The 24,889-nt window shown below is 40.0% G+C and overlaps 1 protein-coding gene across 4 annotated transcripts in view; it reads right to left on the bottom strand.

Moving 5' to 3' along the window:
* Positions 1-3,509: 3,509 nt before the first annotated feature.
* STON2 (stonin 2) overlaps positions 3,510-24,889 on the bottom strand; it is a 126,921-nt gene continuing 105,541 nt past the window's right edge. For all 4 annotated transcript variants that reach the window (XM_074327088.1, XM_074327085.1, XM_074327087.1 and 1 more), the window contains 3 exons: positions 12,963-14,801; positions 8,344-8,546; positions 3,510-6,838 (listed from right to left, as the gene is read on the bottom strand). In XM_074327088.1, coding sequence (XP_074183189.1) covers positions 6,755-6,838; positions 8,344-8,546; positions 12,963-14,801 — 2,126 coding nt within the window. In that variant the 3' untranslated portion in view covers positions 3,510-6,754. The remainder of the gene's footprint in view (positions 6,839-8,343; positions 8,547-12,962; positions 14,802-24,889) is intronic.

The raw sequence follows: 24,889 nt of genomic DNA, 5'->3' as shown, positions 1-24,889 counted from the left end.
GTCCTGAAGCACATGGTGCTTAAGGCTTCGGTCACAGTGTGGCTAAATGTTATCCACAACTAGCATTGAGAGTTTGATCTGAGGCAGAGGATGCTGGAATTTTTTGCTCTGTCCAGTTGGAATTCAGCCAATACATTTGACCAACTCTAAGTACAAGAAAATCAAATCATACTGACACCACAGAAGAGATGCTACTTTGTACGTGTTTTAAAAATTTTTTAAACTACAATTTTTATGTTGCTAAGAGACAGTGAGGAGAGGGTGGACAGACCCTTCATCTCATTTAGCTATAGGACAATAGTCCCAGGGTGTTGACTGAGGGCACCTGAGTGAAACTGAGTAAACAGCATGTTTACTGAGCGTTTTTTCCTCCTTCAATTTCTCTAGTCTTTCATATAAAACGACATATCCATAAATCGTTGATCATCCCAAAGTGGCTCCTCAGCTCCCAGGAAGCGTTAAAACTTCTTTTAGAACCCAAATCCAATATCCATTTTAGAATTTTGGAGACCTTTCTGCTCTTCTTTACACTCACACCACCGATGTGCTGGGTGATGCCAGTGGCGCTTCCAGAGCAGTATTCCAACTGATCTTCACCATGCTTTTGATCCTCCATTTTAATCTATGTTTTGAAGGCAACTACAAAATAGAGGATTGCAGGGTTTTTCTGTCGTCTGGGCAGATTGGTAAAAAATAGAGACACGAAAACATGGGCCAGTTGATTTTCCCAATTCTCAAATTTTAAAATTTCTTGGTTCTTAAGACTATATTCGAAGAGTCCTGTTGACATGAGGTATCACTGACAAGAGCAACAAAGGGTATTTTGTATTAGGTTGGTGCAAAAGTAATTGCAGTTTTAACAATTATTTTTAACCTTTTAAACGGCAATTACTTTTGCACCAACCTAATAAAATGATCCACAAAAGTGGAAAGGACCTAAGCCAGGGGTGTCCAAACTGCGACCCGCGGGCCAACTGCGGCCCGCAATCCATTTTTTATTGGCCCACAGCAAATTCCAAAAATATATTTAGTTTACTTCAATAAACCAGGTGAGGCAATACATACTTCACCTCGAGTGAGTGGCCCGGCTATTTGTGTATTTTACCACATATGGCCCTTGGTGAAAAACGTTGAAAAAAGTTTGGACACCCCTGACCTAAGGGAACAATTAGTCCAACTTCCTCACTTTTTTAGCTGCAGTTACTGAAGCCCAATTGGGAAAATAGCAAGTCACTTAAATGGTGATTGTCTCCATGATTATGTCCTTTAAAGATTCACAGAAACCCCAATTTTATCCCAACAACCCTCAGTGTCCTTATGTTTGCTCTTAGTTCCCCTTTGAGAATCTGTCTGCTAGTGTAGCACCTTGACCAGAGTAGACACTTGATAAGTAATTGTTGAATTAATTCCATTGTTTATCTCTGCTATGCAATCTTTAATTTTTCCTAGCACTCCTTACTTTTAAGGGATGGCCTCTAGTTCAAGCATTTTGAGGTTTGATGGCTAGTGCTGTATTTGTCGTCTCCCTATAATCTCATTTATATTCAATATGAATATTTTTTCATATTGAAATTTTATTTTTTGAGTCTGTTCTTTTATAGCTTTTCATTACATACAACTGCTATCTGCTTCTCTCCAGACACTACCAAGTATATTACTATGTATGAATAATTTCTTTACAGCTCTGGAATTGCAAGTTCAGAGACACATTTTTTCCCCTCCAAATTCTGACTCCCGGTCAGAATTGCTAAGGCACCCTAGAAGATATGTAGAAATTCCATATTCCTGCTTTAGCTAATACATGGGAAAATATTACTGATACACACATTTATTTTCTACATTTATGACTCTTATACACCTTGTTCACTTGTAACTCCTTAAATACATAAATGTGAGTCAGAAAATGCAAAGCAAGTTTCATTTACAAAGAGAATAATTAAGAAGTGGTGATTTGTAGGGAACTGGTGCCTAGACATTGGTAATGTTTAGAAAACATTGTTAGGGGGCCTATCGCGTGGCTCAGGTCATTGGTTCGATTCCCACATGGGCCAGTGAGCTGCGCCCTCTACAGCTAAGATTGTGAACAACAGCTCTCTCTGGAGCTGGGCTGCCATGGGTGGGAATGCAAGGGTCACAATACCAGCATGGGCCAAGGATCTGTGTCCTACACAACTAGACTGAGAAACAATGGCTTGGACTAGAGTGGGGGGAGGGAAGGTGGAACAAAAGGGGGGGGATGAAAACATTGTTAGAACTTGGTGAGAATGCCATGACTAATTTTATATAAAGAGCTGTCATGGTTTAGATGGAACTTGGTAGTGAAGTGTCAGAGATGATTTGTTTTCTAGATGATATTTTCTGTGGATTCAATATTGTTTTTGGTCAGTTTTCTTTCAATTTTCTCTTAAATTGCATTCTTAACATAATCTAAACTGTAGATATGCTAGGATTAACTTATCACTATCCTTTGTAGAAGAGCTAAGGTTACCATTCCCAACGGGGAGAATTTCTAAAAGTAGGCTAGATGGCAGTGCTTCCTACTCAAATCAATTTAATATTCCCGAGGTTTTTAAGAACAAAATTCAGATCATTCTCTGCCTTCCCACCACTAAACTTATTATGTGACTTAAAAGCAGCTCTGAAATCCTGATTTCATTTTACGAGTTTTAGCCTTACCTCAGACCTCCATCTTACTGTGGTGACAAAAGAAATACACAGTAACATTGGTCAGTGGTTACTATTGCAGAAAAAAAAAAAAAAGACCTAGCATATCAAGACTGGCTGTGCGCGCCACCAAATGCTTTCTTCTCCCACTGAACATCCAATGGGCAAGGCTCAGACTCCTCACAGATCTGACTTGCAGGAACAAAACTGAATCAATAATCTTGACTATGGACTGCATCTGTACTGCTGTATCTTTGGGCACAACAATGTTTTTTCAACATGAATAAAGTACATTATAGTTTAAATTCAGCTGCACAATAAGTGCTGACAATTATCATTAGTTGACAGTGGAGGCAGGAATAAAAAGAAAGAGATATTATTTTAAGTCTTCCAGGGAATAAAAGCATGTTTGCTTGCTTTAATATAAGTATTTGACGATAAGAGTTAAATAGTCTTAGAATTTCAGGGTCAATATTCATTGGGCAAACATGTATTGAATACATAGTAATTTCCCTTTATTTCATTAACATGTATTTGTCTCACCAGCAAGGATTTAAAGTGGCTGAACCTATTATATTCCAAGCTTTTTGCTAAGTACTGGAAACAAAAAATAAGATACATTCCTTGCCTTCATAGATCACATTTCTTGGGAATGTGAATTTCTAGGGAAATAAACTCCTGCCTTCACCCACTCACTGGATTTGAATAGAAACTACTCTCATTTCAAATAAAAAATATTTTACATAAAAAATGTTCTCAAGGGTTATGAGCCCTGCCAATAATGCAGGAAGGTAGAGAAGGGTGATAGAACCAAATAAAAAACAAAAATAAAAACAAAAAAAACCCACTGTCCAGAATAATATTTAATATAAGTGAAATGCAAAATGTTTACAAGAGTGGCAAAGGGGATTTCCTCATATTCTCTTGTTTGACATGTCATAATGAGTACTTTTCTAATCCTCTTACTATGAAGTCACAAAGTAAGCCACTAGGCTCAAAAGAAAGTACAGCTGTTGATATGTGACATCTGATTAATGTTCTAATAGAAATACTATGCACTGGTAAAATGAATTAACTTTTACTATTTTCACATTATTGATAACACAGACAAGGATTATTTGTGACCACACACACAAAATCCAGCGTGACAGACTTAGAATCTGCACATGAGAAAGGTAATTTACCCAATTGTGTTTTGTATGTAGGCTATTAAGGGCTGAAAACATATAGTGTTACATTCTCTAACCCCTAAACGCTACGCATAATCAGTTTCTCCAAGACAGTAGAAGGAAAACACATTTGATGAAATCAAGGTGGTAAGTGTTTCAAGATTAATAATAATTTGCTTGCTGAATGTATGGATAGCATGAAAGGGATATTCCAAACCCTTGGTTTAAAAAAAAACCAAAACACGTCCAAGTGAAAGCATGAAGACAGTGAGAGTTAACCAAGGGGGAGGCAGGTGAGGGGTGGTGGGGGTGTCCAAGAAGTAGTACACATGATGCTAGCAGGCGAGGCAGAGATCTTGAGAGGTTGTCCAGATGCTAATCTTCAATAAGAAAGGTACCAGAATGACCTTCGCTTTGCCAGCTCTTCAATTCATCTCGGTGTTTCAATGAGGAACCTCATATGCCTTTAGTACAATAGGGGAAGGGCTAGGCCTTGGAGCCCTCAGTTGATGAAGACCTCTGGGGGACCCCACGGTATTTCAAAGAGCATGAAAAACCACTTATCAAAGAAAAAAATAACTAGAGTTAGAGAGTACTGTTACTACTGAGACTAAACCTACATGGAGAAGGGATCTTGGTAGTCATCCAGCTCCGATCCACTGTAAGAGACCTTTGCATAGCATCTGGAATAGATGACTATTTTGACTTTGGGCATTTGCAGCAGCAGGAAATTTTACTGCTTGAGTCTATCCCTCTTTAAAACAACTCTTATTAGAAAACATTTTCTTATATTGAAGCAAACATCTGTAATTTATAAAAGTCCCCTTTGTTCCTATGTTTGCCCCGTGAAACTACACAGAATAAGTCTAATTCTTCTCCCTTTTTAGAGCTCAACAGAAATTTCAATGCAGCTATCATACCATTTTCTCCTTTTCTGCACTCCCTTTCCAGCTGTACCTTGTGTTCTTCACGGGATCTATTCCCCTGTTCCTTATTTAATCAGACCCTTCACAACTCTGGCCACCAGCCTCTGGACACAATCAATTTATTAATGTCTCTCTTAACACATGGTACCCAGAATGGAACCCAACCCTCCATCCAGATGTAGACTTACCAGTGCAACATGCAGGGCTCCCTGGATTTCTAATCCCACAGTTTGAATGCATTACCTTGGTGAATAGCCACGATACACTCCTGATTCAAAATTGACCTTCTATTTCCCGAAGAAAATGCTTCTTCTACATGAACTTCTGTGAAACCAGGACTTTCTACCACCCTTCCCATCAACACACACATATAAACACACACCTCCACAAATACACACATACGTACACCACTCTACACTTAGAAGGTTGCATTTTAAAAAAAACTCAGACTGTAGTTTCTCATTAATGCCTACTCAATTTCATCCTTTTAGTTTCAGTCTTATGCTTACGTATTTCAAAAAACTGTAATGATTTCTATAGCCTAGTGTTAGTACATAGTTAGAATTTAATGAATATTCATCGAATAACTTAATCCTGAATCTGCCAGTCAATAGACGGGATACATGTCTTTCTGTGTCATCTACAAATCTGCTAAGCGTGCTTTCCATCCTCTGATTCAATTTACATAGCGAAATAGAAAGGCAGATAGAAGCTGCCTTTAAATTACTGAGCAGGTGTCCCCTTTGGGATGGCTGATGTAGTTCCTTGTATAGTAGAAAACACCCAAGTACAAATAAGAAGCAGAGGTCTAGAACGTAAGCAGGAAGGGATGAAGGGAAAGTAGAGTGCCTTTCCCAGACTCTTGGAATCAGGGGTCAATGTTCCCAACATTAGAAAACCATGGCTTTCCCCCATCTCTACCCTAGAGTCTTCTGCCTTTTAGATCTATTACAATACTGTGATTATTAAACCCTGAATTTCTGGGAAAAGGTCATATAAGCTTAGCTTTGACACAGCTTTAATCATCTTTTCTGCATACACTTCCTGTAAAGTTTGAGTTAAAGAGACATGCACTGTCAATTGGCTGTGAGGTATAAAAAGAGCTCCCAAATGCCCCTGACAAACGCCTGAGGTATTCCACATAGATATATAGGTATATATCCATTTGTTTCAGGAATCAGAAATGGCCTATCTTTTTCAGTGTGAATTTGGGAATTCACTGAGATAGGAGCTCTCTCCTAAATTGAGTATAATTTTACCACTAATGTCTCTTTTCTCCAGAATGAAGAAAAATAAGCTCAAATTTGCTTTCCCTTCAACAGCCACCCTTTGCAGAATATGGGGCTAATCGTAGAGATCCTATTGTGCCTTTTTTCCACTGTCAATTGTGACTCAGTGGTAAACCCTGTGACTGAAACCTTAGAGAGATGCAAAAAGCGTTTCCATCAACGCAGTCTAGAACCAAGAGAGAAATGCCTTGAAAACTACTACAGCATAGTGTGACTATTTTAAGAATGGAGACACCTATGAAAGGACCAGTAGCCCCAAAGAAGAAATTTGTTTTGTTCCTTTTCTGAACCTTTTCTAAAAGGAGTGACAAAGATGGGTTCTTAATTAACTTCTCAAGACGGTGTTTTCCAGAAACTCATGTAAGTGACATAAGACCATCAGAAGGAAACCATGCCAACACCAAAGTAGGAGGCTCTTTTCCTGACTCTGGGAACCACAACAAGCCACACCCAAGTGCTATGAGCTAAGCAGTGCGGAGAGAAGGAGGCATAATTAACAAGCTCCAAAAGGTACTTCCGGCTGGATCAGAGCCTCTCCAAAGCAACCACCTCAGGGTTTCCTGTTAAAATGCAGATAACCACAAACAGGAAGATCCAGTGCACTGTTCCCAAGGTGGAGGAGTCATGGCAGGTACTGACTTGAACTTCAGCTATTCGGGAAGGCATCCTATGGGGACTCCGGTCAGGCCCCTGCAGTAGGGCCTCATCACTGGACCCCACACTCCTTGGGAGTTTCCATTTCATCGCCTTCAAAGTCTGGCTTCAAACTCTTTTTCTGCTCAATCTCCACCTGCCAAGAATAAAAGTTGGAGAGAAATATCAGAAAGAAAAGTATCTCAAGAAATAAACAAACGAAGAGAATACCTCAGTAGGTATAGGTTCTTTGTTAATGTTTTGGGCTTTAGCCACCCTGGAGTCACTGGCCCTATGTGTATTACGATTCTCTCTTTGCACATTCTCTTTGCTTGGTCTCGAATTCCCTCTCCCTCATAGGCCACCTGGAAAATTCTTACTCTTTGCCTTGCGCAGTGGCTCAAAAATCACCTCTACTATGAAGCTATTCTTGACTTGTTAGGTAGAGTTAGGTGCCCCCCGTCCATATTCCCATGGTACCTGGCACACACAACACACGCTCCATAGGAGAGGGGCTGGCCCTATTCACTACTGTAGCCCAGTAATGTAGGCTCACAGCAGACAATGACAGGTTTATCAAATGAATGAATTCCTTTGCCTTTGGTTGTTGACACTCTCCATTACATTTGCTCTTTAAAAAGTCTCCCAACTGGTAAGTATTGCAGTGGTTACAGTTCTACCTATATCTTCTGCAAAATACTGTAACTGTAATTATAAAGGGATTAATCAATTAATCTTGCCTTGAAAGTGACACACTTCAACTGAAACCTTTTGTATGTCAGGCAGGGAATGTTTCTAGAAGGGAGTTTCATAATTAAAGCTGTTGCCCACAACAACACTTTGGATGTTTATGACACGGGAAACAATTCCAGACAGAAGAGTCCACCAGGGTCATATTTGAGGAAAGTGCTATTTTTTTTCTGGCCACAAGATGGAGGATTTGTTCTTTTTGGTAGATCACACAACTAAGGAAGCAATTAGACAAAAAAATCATCGTATAAATCTAAGGCTATTATTAAGAATAGAAAATTATTAAACTACTTCACAAAATCCTTCTTCGGTAACCTCCATTTTCCATCTTTGGCATTTAATCTCCTTTTGAACTTCTAACTCCTCAGGATATAATCACTGCTCAGGTCAGTACACTCCAGTTCGGTTTCCTCCTTGCACAGCCCTAATCCAATTACAGTTATGAAAGCTGGTTTGGCTTTTGAGTTTTGACCTGTTACAGCCCAGTGACCAGGTCATCTGTGTCCTAACTTTACTCAGATCCACTCCATCAACTTCTGTAACTGAAATAATATGCTTTGGGTTAGCTGTTTCTGACACTCCCTTCCACTTACTTCTATGGTTACTACTCTGCAAGAGACACTCTTATGAATGAGCAGCAATAATCCCTTTACCCCATTACTCATGTTTATTGTTGCTGTTCATGATGATTGAAACACATTATATTCTCTTTCATCACCTTCTTTTTCCCCCCAACCTTTCTCTTGCCCACTAGAGAGATTATTCATTTAAATCAGGGCAGATTTATTCAAGGCTATGTACAATGGTGAACCTCCTCCAAGGCAGGCACTGCTAAAAGGAAGGAGAGGGGGAGAGGGTACAGGGGTGAACAGATGGGTTTGGACACGTTTGCCAGGTGCCTCTCCGGGCTACCTTGTAGCTGTAGTGTGCGGAGTAATTCACCCACTTCCTGATGTCAGTCTTATCCTCCACGGAGATGGATCTTACAGCAGCTTTCGAGGCAGAAGTTGTGGGCATGCTGAACTCGACATTCACGTGACTGGCAAATCTGGAAGGCACTTCCTGGTCAGAGCCAAGTTCAAGGTGGCAGAAGAAGCAGTGTGGGTGACCAGAAGCTACGAAACAAAGACGAAGAAGCTAGAGATCGGGTTCTTTGGGGAGAAGGTGGAAGATGAGCCACCGCAATAACAAATAAGGCCTGGAAGTCTTTCAGAGGTTTCAACACTGAGCAGAGGATTTACCTCAGCAGAAATCACACTACATGTGCCGGAGACCCTTCGATATAACACTATCTGATTATATCAATAGTAGCCTGGTATCTTAGCAATCAAAACCATGGCCTGAGAAACAGAGGCTATTCTGCCAGCTCAGGTCTGAGTGATATGTGAACACAGCACAAATACTAAGAAATAGGGGCTATAGATTAGCAGAAAGGAATGAAAGAGATCAGCACTTAGCACCTAATAAAACATCAGTGACAGCCACCTAGAGCGAAATCATTGATTTCCTTTGAAAGATGAATTGAATTTTCTTAATAGCATTTCATATTTAAAAAAGAAAATGTGTTTGGCATGCTTGTAAGGGTGAAGGCATGAATCAACGACAAAGCCCACAAAAAAGGCACATTTTTATTAGGGAATAATAGGGTCCACTGGAGAGCACACAGACTAAAGTCAGGATAGCTGGGTCTGACTTCCAGCTCTCCTGCTAAGTGGCAGAGACCCCACACCTAAGTCCTTTATTCTCTTCAGGCCTCAATTCCTCATCTGTAAAGTGGGGGAGTTGGAAGGCGGTAGGAAAGTATGGCCTGGAAAATGCCAAGCATAGTCCCTTCCTGTTCTTTAATCCTATAAATCTACAACTAGTTCTACTATACTTTGATGGCAAACTGAAGGTTTGATTTTCATTTGAGAATTCTGAGATATTTGAGGGAAAAGAGTCAGAGCTTATTTCTGAGACGATAACTGTCGTCATCATTCATCTGATGTAGGATCCATCTGTTGAGCACACTGTACCAGCAACTGTGCTAAATGCTTCATGCAGATTCTCTCACTGCCTCTTCATAACAATCTCTTGAGGTCATAGTATTACATTATATGAGAAAGTGGCAGAGCTAAGCACTGAACCCAGCAGTCTGACTCCAAATTGTTTTAACCACGTCATCTGAGTCTCCAAGCCGCAAGACCAGGTTTGCAGGGGGATGAGGGCTGCAGACAAAGTCAGCTGTAAGAAGCCCCATAAAACAACTCGCTGTGGATAAACAATGTTACGTGACTTTGATTTCATTATGTATCTGAAGCAGCCTTTAGTTATCTGAATTTTCCCAAATAAACAATTTCAATTTCCTTTATTGGTCTGGGCAGGAATTTTTAATCTCAGAGAATGAGGCCATACACACCCTCTCTCCAAGGAAAACATTACAGAGTGAAGTATTTGTTTTGCTGTGTTTCACGTATGTGAGATATTTCAATGGTTATTTCTAATGAGTAATACTCAGGGAAATTAATTGAAAATGTGCACTGGTTTTAGAAAAGGAATTTAAATAAGATACATATAATAGTAAAAATGACATTTTTTGAAAATGAATCCATTCAATGTTTTTAAAATCGTGTACCATAGATATAATTATATAGCCGTTATATATTGAATAGTTATTACAGGCCAGAGACTACTAAACACTTAAAAGCATTGTCTAATTTCATTCTTAATGAGCTGGGTATTAATAACCCTATTTTATAGATGAGGAAAATGAGATTTCTGAGAGGTTTAAGGAAATTGCCTGAGGGCACACAGCCATTAAATTGTACTGCTGGGAATAAAACTCAGATCTGACTGACACCAAATTATGTCCCAAACTCCTCTCAATGTACTGCTATAAATTTAGATCTACTACAAAGTATATAAAGGAGTTTCTTAATTTAATTCAATAGCAAGGTGAACAACAGTTTTACCTAATTATCCTTATTTACACATTGTTGGCATATTGAGAAAGCAGCATTCTTTCTTGATTCCCAGCATTAGTTAATGGACGTGTAGGGCTGGTGGACAGACAGAGAAGTGCAATTTTGAAAATGAGTAGAGTTTAATTTATGGTAATCAGCCCACATGTTATGTCATCTTCCTTAATGAAGTTGAGAAAATTTAGCATTAAAATTCAGATTTCTGTTTTCCATAAAAGAAAGCTACCTATGAGGACAGAATGTTTTGTTTCATGGCAGATGATCTGGAAAAGCAACAGCACTGATGCTTTGTTCTGGTGCCTTCCAGGCTTAAGAAAAACTCCTGAAATTAGGATGGGCAGGGTCCTGGTAGAAAACAAAGAGATGGGGACTATACATGCAGAGCTGGGCTGGACCCTGCTGGCAGGAGCCTTGCTGGAATCCAATGGCAGCTTGTTAGTCTTTTGGTGGCTGGAAATGGGATAAAGCAGCTGTGGCTGCAGGCTTGAGAGGCCAGCAAAGCCAGAGGTGCAAACCTGCAGACCCATCCTGCCTATGGTGTGACCGCCCTGCCTGCTGGGGGCTAGGGATACAGGGCCATCGCAGGTGGGAATCGCCATGCAGAGTTTCGGGCCTCCTTCACAATGCAGGTGTGAGCATTGTGGAAAATAATCTGTAAACGGCACCTTCACAAGACTGTCTGATGACCAAGACAGAAGAGCTCCGAAAAGGTGTAATTACCAATAGATCATCATCAATTCTCTGGTTTCATGGATGGAGCACTGGATGGGGGCGGCAGGGGCTGGGCACAGTGAGTACCCCCAGCAATGGTAAATCTCTGTTCTCGTATTTCAAGTTTGTGTCTAATTGGTGTCATCTACTAAGAGGCAGCTGCGGTATTGCGAAAAGGATGTGGCTTTGTAACTTCAGATGAGTCATGTCACTTCCTGGTCCTTAATTTTCTCATATGTAGAAAGAAAAGGTTTGAGTACGTTATCCCCAAATGCCCCTTCTAGCTTGAAAAATCCAATAGTTCTACGTTAAGTTATCTGAATCCATGCTTAGTATACTTAAGAGCTAAAAATTCCAATATACATAAACCTGAGGCCATATCTTTTCCCATGTCAAGTGTCTAGCAGGTCAAACAGTAATTTTCTCCCTGTCACCTCTGTTCTCTTCCCCAGGGCTCTTTCTTCCATCAGATGGGCCTTGTGGATGAGGTAGAAATCACTGTGCTATCACCCCAGAAAATATATTGCTGTTTAAGGGGAAATGAATTAGCAAGCACAGCTAGGAAGACTTTGCTTGAAAAATTCTGTCATTTTAGAAATAGAGCGTGGCAAATCCAGCCTCAGACACAGAGGTCCAATTGTCTCTCGAATGTGCACCACTACACCCAGCGTCTGATACAGAGTGCCTGGTGTGTGTCCACTGCTTGGAACGCCTGGAGAGTGGACCAGATCATACTGCCTCTTGCCATCACATCATATTACACTTAGAGTATGAAAACACAGCCTCTCCACACTCAGAACAGGAAATGAAGACTCTGAACACACTGTTAGGATTTAATATTGAGAATGGAAAGAAGAATATCTGCATCAGAGGAAGAAATTTCAAACAAGAGTTTTGCCAAACCTTATTCTTTTTGCTCAGCTAACATATCCACTTTTGTCAACAGATGAGCCAAGTTTCTTATAAACAAGGAGAAGTGGTTTAAAAGATCAAAGGATTGCGGGCTTACTGACTGCCATTGGGGTCACCCAGACTTACTGCGATAAATAAGGCTGCTGGAGCTGCTTTGATTACTTCCTAGTTTTGTCCTTTCACCAAGTCTCACTGGACTTATGAGGAAAGTCATTGCATTCTGGGCTCACTCAAGCACAAAAGCACCCCTGATAGCTGTGAGCAGGCCAGCCAGGGCTGGCTAAGCTTTCTTTCTTTCTTTAAATCAAACATTCCTTCCTTCACTTTTTGTCTGATGGACTTTCAGATGTTTTGGAACTTCACATCCTGGCTAGGTCAGAGGCCATCTCTCCTCTTTCCCATCCCCAGATTCCAACTCTGAGTTCAAGATGCTGTGAGTGACAGGCCTGCCATAGGGTGGCTGGAATTATAAATCTGCTCCTCACCTGTATTGTACATATGATTCGCCATAAACTGGCCTTTTTACCTACACCAAGGGCATAGTTGAAAAGATGTCTCTTCAGAATCCAGAAGCCTTCTACTAGGATCTGAAAATGGATAGCTTCCAGCACCACAGATCATACTTTAGTGGGTCAGAAAGGAATATCAATTTATAAGCTGTCCTGGAAAGCTGTTTAGCAGCTCAGCTGAAGAGAATAATGCAGTTTTATGGAAGAAATGTGATAGTTAAGGGGGTAAAAAGATGGCCATGAACTGGGTCATCCCTGTTTGTTACTTACATCACTCAAATACTTTTGCTTTTATGGTTCCCCCACTCCCCCCATCACCATTCCCATCACACAACAAAACTCAGCACTTCGGAGGGGAATAATAATAGCACGTGGCACTCTGATCCCAGCTCACTGGCAACTGTGTGGTGGTTTTCACAGACGGGAAGTCTCTACCTACCTGAGTTTTTATCGGGCAATCGGTTTATCCTCCATACAATGGAGTTAAAGGCATGTTCATACTTGGCAGTTCCCAGAGTTACCCTCATGACAGGCTCAGAGCCAGATACACTAGTGGAGCCGAAACTGGCCCCCCGGTTCACTTTGGCTTTCAGAGACTTTTCTCCCAGGACGCTATCCCTGCGGAAGTTTTTCACCCACTCACTGGGCACAGGGTAGCGAACCATCACATTCTCACAGGGAACCTGAGTGAGAGGGTCACAGTTAGAGGAGAAGCCGGTGGACATCCTTAGCCAGCTCTGCACCTCCACCTCTGCCCCATTGATGCTTGCTGCCGTCCTGAGCGTGAAAGGCAAGGTCTTCTCAGCAAATACCGTCCTGAACCGCATCAGCTCAAAGCGGCACGCATCCAAAGGGTTGAACAGAATAACCCGTGAGTTGTTGAATACATCCTCGTCCACACAGCCATGAAAACGGCACTCATGGAGCTTGATCCACTTTGTGGTGGTGGTCGGCATGATGTCTTGCCGGGAAACGATTTCGTTCCCTTTGATGAGGACATCATTGAGGCCCAAGCGGCATTCCGCAAGCCCAGACAGGAAACTCAGAATGTGGATCCGTGTCAAGATGTGGTGCTGGAGAATCCGGCTGTCTCCTCTGCTCACAATGCCAGAGAATTCATCTCTGACATCCACTGTAATCTCCTCCTCAAGGTAGTTCAAGCCGACCGTGCTCAATTCCATCGACAACACCGGCAGATCCATGAGCTTGTTCTGAACTGCACGGATGAAGCTCAGGAAATCATCGTAATTGGTGGTGCCCAGCTTAATCACTTGCTCCCTCTCTGCTGTGTGGGCAACAGCAGGTTTGGGCTGGTATTTCTTCTTCTCCTTGTAGGTGACACGGTCTATCCGCAAGCTGTGGATCCTGCCATTCTCATCGTAGTTTTGGAGTCGGGGTTCAGAAATCTCGTGGCAGATCTCCAGCTTAAACTCACGGAATGGTTTTTCTAGGCCCTGTTCATAATACAGCTGCAGGTAACCACTGTCTGTCAGTTTGATGTAGATGGGTCCCCAGTGCCTGGAGGACATGATGTTTTTCTTCTCAGGGATCCTTAGCATCATTGGCCACCCATTCCTGGGCCGGGACAGTGCTGAAGCAGGCGGGTGGTCGTCCAGTTCAATCCAGCCTACTGGGTCATCATCCGTTAGTGTCGCATTACCTAAGTGATCAGGGTCATCAATTTGGAGTTGTTTGAGTTTTTCAACAGCATCAGAGTGTGACTGGTTTTTGCTTGAGTCATCAAAACTGATGGCATCCTGGTAGATGACAACAAGAGAATCTCTTTGGCTTTTGCCTGTGGTGCTGGAAATGGAATTGTTTTGGGAACGCCTCTCCTGCTCCTCAAAGAAAGCGCTGAAAGGGTTGATAGGGGAGGGTTGTACATCCTGTAGAGTCTCATTCAGGAAAGGATTGGTTGCCCTCCATGGTGGAGCTTCAGTTATGGAAGGCGGATGGTTTAAGGAGGAAATGTCCAGCTTCTGAGCTTTGGAGAAATTCACTAAAGTGCTCTTGGGACGTTCCCTCTTCTTAAATGACCCAGTTGAGTTATAAGGTACATCTGGGATCACAGATGCACTAGGTGGTGTGTTTGCCTTCAGGGGAGAGGTGATGGGTGGCAAAGGGCAGCTGACTTCATTGTCATCAAAAGTGACCCAGCTAGGGAAATGAGCAGGGGTCACCGGAGTGGCAGGGTGTCCATTCATGGCTGGACTGCTGGCCTGCCAGCTGATGGCCTCCATCTCTACCTCTTCATCTTCCTGGAGTGAGGAAGAATTATCTAAAAGGAAAAGAAGAACATATGAGGGCTGCTATTCGGGCCTTTGGAGGTATGGGAAACTGAGGTAAGAAATTTACTGAATTTATTAGAATTTTAGCTGAAATCCAGTAAATTCCAAAGCAGCTCATTACCTGTCTCAAATGCTTAGTTTGGGCACAGATCTCATAATTCTGTAATAAACACACTAGAGGGGCCATATATAAACGACAGTAAGAATGCAAACCAGTCTATTGATACACAAGTACTGGTAGGGTCAAGGTCCCTTGCAATTTAACTCTTATACATTCTCCCTTTACTTTATAATGTTCGTGGAATAGATGTTTTCTTTACTCTGCCCTAAAGAATGTAGCCTTAATTTTTAAACATTGAAAACCACTTCATACACAAAATGATATACAGCTGATCTCACTGAATAAAACAAGTTATCTGCTCCAAGTAATAATATGATTACAAATAATGTAACTGGAGGGATTTTTCCCCCCAAACGTAATCAATAAATAGTAAGACAAAATGTTAACATCCTTAATATGAAATAAGTTCATGTAAGTGAATAAGAAAAATACAAAAACTCCAATAGAAATACAGGCAAAGGACATTAACAGACAACTTAGGGCAAAGCAACTAAAAATGTCTAATAAGCATGTGAAAAATGTCCAATCTCAAGAGAATAAGGGTGCTATGATATGAACAGTAAACAGAACTTTAATGGGACTGTAAATTGCTACAAAGTCTCTGAAAGTGGCCTGGCAAGTATTAATGATCTTACAAATGTTCATAAACAATGACTTAAGGAAATAAATCCAACTTGTGAACCAAGTTTTGGGTGAATGTTAAGAAATTGAGGTACACAATAGAATAATACCCAGCTACTTAAATGTTTACAAGTATTCAGTAACATGAGAAAATGTTCATGATATAATGTCTTCTATTTTCTCTAAGATACCTTTCTATCTTGGGGTTTATTTACTTTAAGGGAAAAAAAAGTTATTACAAACAAAACTCCACCCTAGCAGGGCATTCAAGGAAAGAGCTATAGGACTTGAGTTTTCATGTGGGAGAGATTTAAATCTTCTCAGTAGCATAAAAACCCTGTGTGTGTCTGCTGGGGTTGTGGGAAGGGAGTGGAATATGCGGCCGTTAGCAAGGAGGAGTGGATTCTGATGAAGGAATAGAACAGAAAACAAATCTGTATCTGGCATGGAGTAGAAACTCACTAAGTTTGTTGACTGAATGTGTAAGAACAGAAACTTTGCTTTGGGGCAGTTCTTCCACTCTCTGTCTCTGGAGCAATGTGTTCGGATATCACCATTTCATGCACTGTTTTCACTGCCAGAATTTGGAATCAAAGAGAAATGGATACTCAAATGCTTCAGTTTTCTGACAACCTTGGTAAACTTTCATGAATGTTACATCTAACCATACCAAATCAGCAGTGCCACACATAATTGCAAATATAATTACACGTGGATAGAACGGCAGGCTTGTCATTCATCTTTCCAAATATATTTGTTCAAACAAATAGCAATTCTCTCTACTAAAAAACATCAGTTTCAAAAACGTTGGTTGAATACATGAGCATACATACATATCCACAACAATCCCAGAAATACAATGAGCAAAACGTACTTTCTATATGTATAGCACCACAAAAGGATTTCAAAGCATTTTAAAATTAAAGATGACATTATCATTCAAATTAATCATTAATCCACTGTGGTGGATTTATTTCTGGAAAATAAAGGAAAAAGGGTCAGAAACAACCTAGGTTTGTAGGATTTATATTTTATGTATTACCACTACTATATTATTATTACTGTTGTTGTTGTGAAGATGATGATCATGATGATGGTAATGATGATGAAGGCTAAAGGGAACAATGTGGCCCTGAGTAAAACATAGTCACTTCCTTGGAACGGTAACTGATCTTCCTTAGAGAACTGGAAAAGGGGCGTATCTTACAATGCATCCATTTCTAATGAAGGTTCTCTGTAGAGTTTTTGTAATGTCGCCTTCCCACCCAGTCTGGTAGTGTATCAGGGACATCCTTTTTGCCTTGGAGCTTATCACCACTCCCCAGTTTAAAACAAGCTCGAGGCCTCTTCCTTTAAAGGTGGCTCTCTGCCAAAACTGTCAAAGGATTCCCTTCTGTTGGGAATCTTGTCCCCAAAATAGCATTTCTCATCTTCCTCTCCCGAGTCAAAACAGAAGGAAAATAAATAAATTAGTAAATAAAGGCCTTTGTCTCCACTGAAGATAATTTTCTTACAATAAATATTTTTTTAAACCAAGTTATTTAAAATCACACCAAGTCCTAGATAGTTTTAAAGCATTAGACTCACAATTAAGAAGGGTATTTATACTTGGAGGGGAATTTTAAAAAATTAATTACTAGAGATTCTATATTCTTTCTGACAGGCATTAAAAAGTATCAGAAGACTTAGTTACAAAATTTTCTCCCTTTTGGCAATTCATGTCTCGTGATTACAACCTGTCTTAAAGAAAAAAAAAAAATCCATCCCGGGGGCGGCCAAGATGGCTCAGTTGGTTAGAGCACAAGCTCTGAACAACAAGGTTGCCAGTTCAATTCCTGTGTGGGATGGTGGGCTGCGTCCCTGCAACTAAGATTAAAAATGGCGACTGGACTTGGAGCTGAGCTGTGCCCTCCACAATGAGATTGAAGGACAATGACTTAGAGCTGATGGGCTCTGGAGAAACACACTGTTCCCCAATATTCCCCAATAAAAATTAAAATAAAAAATCCATACTTTGGGATGGTAGTGGATTATAGTTCAAATCTCTGAAAATGAGAATTTGTTTTTCTATTAAATCACTTATAAATAAAAAATATCGTAATAAAGACACTTTACGGATAAAAAGCAAAAGTGGTCCATAGTTCACATGAAAATAAAGCCTTTTTTTTTTTTTTTGTGAAGATAGAGAATTGAAACATCCCCCCCTTTTTTCAATTAGTTTTAGGTGCACAAAACAACATAATGATTAGACATTTATACCCCTCACAGTGATAACCCCACAAAGTCTACTACCCATCTGATATCATATATAGCTGTTACAATAACATTGACTATATTCCCTATGCTGTACTTTATATCCTGTGACCATATACATATTTGTGTGTGTGTGTATATATATATATAATTATAGTTGACATTAAATATTATATTAGTTTCAGGTGTACAGTGCAGAAGTTAGGCATTTATATAATCTATGAAGTGATCCCTCCGATAAGTCCAGTACCCATCTGACACCCTACGTAATCTTTACAACATTTTTTATTATATTCCCCATACTGTATTTGACATCCCCATGACTACCAATTTGTAAGATAAAGCATTTCTTGAGGTGAACCCAAGGACTGCCAAATACTACTTTAAAAAACTTATCCTTTATTAACATTGACTTCCTTTCTTGTGAGCTCTTATTTTGCATTATTTATCAATGACTGAAAAACATCTTCAATTGTTTTTAACAAAGGTTAGGTTATATATTAAAGTTTTTTCTTTGGAACTTTCACATATAAAAAATAACATCTATATGGAAAATTGGGGGGAGAAAATATTTGCATCACATATGATAAAAACTTAATGTACTTAATATGTAATGACAGTGTATACTTAATAAAAATGGGTACACTTTCACAAAATATTGGATGAGAACAGACAATTTACTAATGAAGAAATGTAAATGTCCAATAACTATTTGAAATAAAGTTTAACCTTCTAAAACAATAAATACAATTCTCCATAGGTCATAGAGACAAAGAGATAAAAAAGAATAATATTCATTATTGGTGACAGGTAAATTTACACTCTGATAAAAGAATCTTTCTAGAGGTCAATTTGAAATTTTCTATAAAAGTCTCAAAAAAACGTGACCTAAGAATTCTACTTATAGGAGTCTATTCTAAGGAAAGAACAAGACAGGCATACAACTATGTATAGAGTGGTACGTTTATCATAGCAATGTTTTGTCACAGAACAATTGGAATGACCTAAATGCCCAATAATGGGAGACCGGTCATATCAAAAAAATTGTGACACCCTTAAAATGGAATCCCACGGAGCTCTGAAGACAAAGCTATTGATGCATGTTTATTCACATGGAAGCTGATCATGATACACTATATTGTTGACTGAATAATAACAAGCACCTACAATCTGGAGTCAGATTGCCTGGGTTTCCATTCCGTATCTGCAGCTTATTAGCCATGTGACTTTGGGCAAGTTGTTTAATTTATCTGCATCTCACTTTTTCCATTTATGAAATTGGGAAAATATTAAATCCTACCTGACAGGATTACTGGGAAAATTTAATACAGATATTAGCAGAATTGTGCCTGGCAAATAATAAATGTTCAGGAGATGTTAACTGCTATTATCCTTACTGCTATTACTGCTACTGCTAGAATGATACATTTCCATGATATAATGTATTTACATATTAAAAAGCTTTGGAATATAACAACGTTTTGATGTGAAAAACAAATGTCTCATGTTGGGTAAGAAATGATTACAAAATTTTTAATCTGTATTCTTTCTTTAAAAAAATTCTGTATTGCTTACAAATAAAGAAATAATGAAAGGTCTTAGTATATCTTTATTACTCCTACTAATTAACTTTAGAGAAAGAAAACAAACAGCTTAGCTGTAGTGCATGTTGATAAAGCATCAGTTAGATCTTTCCTAAGACACTTATGACTGGTGTGGCTGATAAGAGAAATAATGAGGGGGTTAAAAAAAAAAAAAAAAAAAAAAAAAAAGGCAGGAAATTTCTCCAGTAAGAAATAGGCAAAAACTAATTATCTTCAGAACAAAATGAACTATCACCCACAATTCCATTTTATTGACTTATTAAAACAAAACCCCAAACGAAAATCAAGCATTATTTTAATTACTCTCTCGTCTACTTGCTACCTCCAAATGGCTTTTATTATATTGGGCTGCTGCCAAGCAAAAGCCATGTATAAAGATTAAGTTCTCCTGCTACACCACAGGATGATTTTCAGTACCTGCGAGCTTCCTACTTAGTGTCTAAAGAGAAATGGTGGATTCTTTTAATGTTAAACCACAATCTATTTTAAATTCCCAAAAGATTAAATAATGATTATAATGGTAATAAAAGCCACCAAATTGAAGAAAAAGTAAGCACTATGGGGAAAAATGTAAGAGTTTTTATGATATTTTGAACATAGCAGATATTCTGCTATCTTCTTCTTCCATTTGTTAACCCAATTTGTTAACGAAATGACAAATGCAAAAAATCTTCTTAAGAGTTGTTCATTCGAAATGGAACTACCTTATGACCCAGCAATTCCACTCCTAGGTATCTATCCGGAGAAATCCAAAACTCTAATTCGAAAAAATTTATGTACTCCTATGTTTATTTATTGCAGCACTATACACAATAGCCAAGACATGGAAACAACTGAAATGCCCATCGGTAGACGACTGGATTAAGAAACTGCGGTGCATTTATACAATGGAGTATTATGCAGCCATAAAGAAGAATGAAATTTTACCATTTGCCACAATATGGATGGACCTAGAGAACATTATGTTAAGTGAAATAAGTCAGACAGAGAAAGACAAATACCATATGATCTCACTTATATGTGGAATCTAAAGAAAAGAATAAATGAATGAACTAATGAGAAACAGTCTCAGAGACATAGAGGAAAAACTGAGGGTTGCTAGATGGGAGTGGGGGTTGGGGATAAGGGGGAAGGTGAGGGGATTAGAGAGCACAATCAGTAACCACAATATTGCCATGGGGATATGAAAGTCAATTTGGGGAATGTAATCAATAATGTTGTAAAGATTTTGTAGGGTATCTGATGGACACTTGTCTCATTAGGGAGACCACCTCAGGGATGATGTAGATGCCTGGTCACTGCACTGTACACCTGAAGCTGAAGCTGAACAATAATGAATGTCAACTACAATTTTATATATATATATATATATATATATATATATATATATATATATATATATATTTACAAGAAGCGGAGTACAGCATCAGGAATAGACAGTGGAAATGTAATGGCTGTGTGCGATGTCAGAGGGGTAGTAGATTGGGGAGGGGGGTTATCACTGTGTGAGGGATATAAATGATAAAGGTCTAACTCAGGGGAGTCAAAACTGCGGCCCGCGGGCCAACTGCTGCCTGCAATCCATTGTTAATTGGCCCGCAGCAAATTCCAAAAATATATTTAGTTTACTTAAATAAACCAGGTGAGGCAATACGTACGTACTTCACCTCGAGAGAGTGGCCCGGCTGTTTGTGTATTTCACCGCATATGGCCCTTGGTAAAAAACGTTGAAAAAAGTTTGGACACCCCTGGTCTAACTATTACATTGTTCGGTACACCTGAAACTAATTTAAAAAAAGACTTGTTCATTCAAATTCATTAGCAGTGGCAAGAACAAATATTCTTAGATCAGTTTTCTCAGCATAAGATAGCAGTTACTGTTACTATACAAGAGCATATGCTTACAACTGTATAACCAGCCTCAGATACACAGTAGGCACTTAAATATGTGTGGAGTGATCTGTAAAGTGAAAAGAGGAACAAAGATCACAACATTTTGGGATATGAAGAGATTTTAGAAATAATAAAACTTTGCCCCTTCATTTTGCTGAGAAGCCTGAGGCTCAGTGAGATTAAGTAAACTCCCCAAGGTGACATTAAAAATCAAGTCCTACTTTTTCCACTAACTGGTTATTTTCTTGAGGCTTGTTCACTAAGCTAAAATCTGGTTAATTTTTCCCATTACTTTTGCGATTGGCAAGAGTTATCTTGATATACAACTTTCTAGGAACACTGTTCAGTGGGGAAAAGAAGTCGACTAAACAAGGATTAACATCCATTTATACAGAGAAGCTTTTGGGCCTCAAGTCAGGTGATGTCATCCCTGATATGTGAATGTGTATGGCTGAAAGGAGTTAGTCATCTGAACTTTATCAAGGGAGCTTCTAACTTGGATAAAATACACTGGGACCTACTTATTCATCATAATACACTGATAAAAAGAAGAGCCAAAGGGTCTGAATGTATTCATCTGTCCTAGCACTGTCCTGGAGAGAGGATGCTTTGATGCTGGTAAAGTTATACGGTCAGAGATCTCCCCAAAGAAGCCAATCCATCAAACTACGATTACCACTTACCACTACTTGATAGAATCCCTATCAAGAACAGTTGACACCCCATTCCAAGCCAACCAAGGAGAAATGAACAAAGAGGGGTTCCTACAGCCTGGGCTCTTTGGGGTGGACCATCAAACTCTTCTATAGGGTGACAAGAAGTGGAAAGGTCTCTTTTGGTTTAGGAGCTTAGATGAGAAGGAGGAACATCCAGAAATTACTGTAAAAGGAACATATAGTCGGGGCAAGAGGAGAAAAGGGGTCTTCATCCTGACTCTGAGTTGAGCATAGTTTTTATGCTCAGGAAGTGCCAGGCTGGGGACCAAGAAAAGGACTGCGTGGAGGAGCATTGGGCAAGTTCCCAGAAATAGTGGCAGGCCTCCAGTGCCCACGCCATTACTGTGACCATGACAGGTGACTCATCAGGACTGCCTGTCCCACTGCCACAGTGAAGGTGTCATTCCTGTGTGTGCCTCTACGTACTCATTCACTATTTACCTGGTTACCATGTGAGGATACACCCCAGCAATAACCCAGGATGCTTGTAAGATCCAAGGAACCCTTGGACGCCTAAGGGGGTGGGGAAGTTCTTGGAATTTAGTGAAGGACTAAGGGTGAATCAGTATATCCTAAGGTAGGGTTTCGAGGGGACTGAACACTGCTGTGACATTTGGTCAGAGATCTCAGTTGCTAAGAGCCTCATCACTTTTGGGAGAGCAGGTGAAATCCAGTTTCAGGCTGTGTAAGATAATGCCCAAGTCCTGGAACTTCCAAGGGAGGTAAAGACACACCTCACTACCTTTACTTCACTGCAGTAGTTAGAGACAGAGAAAATAACCTGGTTTACTAAGCTTTAGGGTGCACCCAAGGATTAGGGCTTGATGATCCTCCTGGTTATGTTGGGGAGTAACCAGAAAACAGCTATGCCACAGAGAGGATGTCACAGTGACCAAATGAAGTGAACCAAGAAGTTTCAGTCTCACTGATGGCTCTGCCATCTCCCTCTCTACTCCCTTCAACACATGGGTCTACTTTTGACTGACACTAATGTCCTCCTGATCAGTGTACGCCCCTGCGGAGCTGAAACTCACCATCCTGTTTACATATCCTTGTAAGTCTGACAGCCACTGCACGGCTGCCTGCATCACGGGCAGGGACCCATGCCACTTCTTCTGGGAGTGGAGCTTAGATGTCTCATCAGTCTCACCTGCCTGGAAGTGTCTTATCCTAATGGGCTTATATCCTCGAAGCACACACAGCAATGCCTTCTTACCCTTCATAGGCCCCAAACAGTGACAGAGTAGAGCCGGTCTACTGTGGACCACATTCAAAGTCTGATCATTTTGAACCTCAGTGATGGGAACTGCTACTTCTCCAAAAATTCTGCAAATTTGGTCAGGGGACTCATGGTAAGGGCAAAGAAAGAGAATTTGGGGGGCTCTCGCACATATGCTTGTGTACACGTGTATTGGGGATGAGAAGAGCAGGTGTTCTGAGTCTGTATCAAGCCTGCTTAGCTTCCATTTGTTAACTTTGCTAGATTATAATACAGCTTCCAGGAAACATTGAAAAAGCCTGTTGGGTACAGGGGGTATAATCAGTTGGGCTACAAGTATAGAAAGGTGAAGAGCAAATCCGACCAGCTGAAAGAATCTCTACAAATGATTACCTTTCACCTATATTTCTCAAAGCTCATTGCTCTTTATATGGATTTTCCAGAAATAACAACAAAATAACCAAACAGCTTCTATATGCAGTAAGCCACCTCTTTCAATTGAACTTGGAGTTGGTAATTTGATTTCATTTCAGTTCTCGTCCAGCTCCCTTTTAGTTACCAAGATCAAATGAGACAGTTTTACAGAGTAACAGTAGATGCAAGTTATAAGCTGTAAACATTAAATTAAGATAATCTCCTAGCATGACAACAGATTTATTCTAGCAGGTAGGCAGAGATCCATTTGTACTCCTGAACCCCTCAAATTTTTCAGAAACCTCCTAAAGTAGGTAACCTACAGGCAAACACAGAGTAAAAAACTATTTCCAGATGATTCACACACTCAGTACTTGTCCTGACTTGCTATAGAACCCACAGCATTCAGCATATATATACCAGTGTCTCCTGGGTGGATAGCAGACCCTTTAGGGAAAGGCTAGCTTCACTGCGGCTTATACTGATGCTGGATTGAGTTCCTGGCCCCATGTTGGTCTCCATGCCTGTTTTGTGCCACCACAGGCTATAGAGGGTCATGCCTGGGCTCTGGGGTCAGACTGACCTGGCTCTGCCATTAGAAAACTGAGATCTTGAGAACATTACTTAACTCTCTCGAAACCTCATTATTTCTCAATTCTTAAGGTGAATAATACTTACTTTATAGGGTTACTGTGAGGATAAATGAGATCATTAACGGACATTGAATTTAACTGGCCCAGTGTGTAATAAACATTAGCTATCACAAAAAATATGTAAATATTATTATTTCAGTCTTCTTAAGGAAGCAGAAGAGAGGGGAGGGGAGGAAGTGGGGAGAGACAATGCCTTTGAAGTTCTAGTGTCAGTCTGATGGAGAGAGAAGGAAAAGAAGGAGAAGAGTGGAAGGAAGGGAAGGGGGATGGAGAGAAAGAGAAGAATGTTTGCTTTAGGTTATGATTTCATGAGTCCAAGTATTTCCACAATTATTGCAGAGCTAAATCCCCAAAGGCTGGGGAATTACAAGGGATATAAGAGTGTGCATTCAAAAAGCATTGTGACTATAACAAAGCAGCACTAGAATCTACCACATAAGGGGACTGTTAAATCGTGAGTTCACTTGGGTCAAGACAGAACACCCAACTTTCTATTATCCCTCTGGTCCTAAGAATTGCCTTTGTGATTGTGGGACAGGACTAAGATGTTTTCGTATTCCAGACAAGTAGTCCCCAAGGTGGGG

Source organism: Rhinolophus sinicus, linkage group LG03 (assembly GCF_036562045.2).
Source record: "Rhinolophus sinicus isolate RSC01 linkage group LG03, ASM3656204v1, whole genome shotgun sequence".
Taxonomy (NCBI): domain Eukaryota; kingdom Metazoa; phylum Chordata; class Mammalia; order Chiroptera; family Rhinolophidae; genus Rhinolophus; species Rhinolophus sinicus.
The sequence above is the reverse complement of the archived record's forward strand: the minus strand, read 5'-3'. Positions and strand labels throughout refer to the sequence as shown.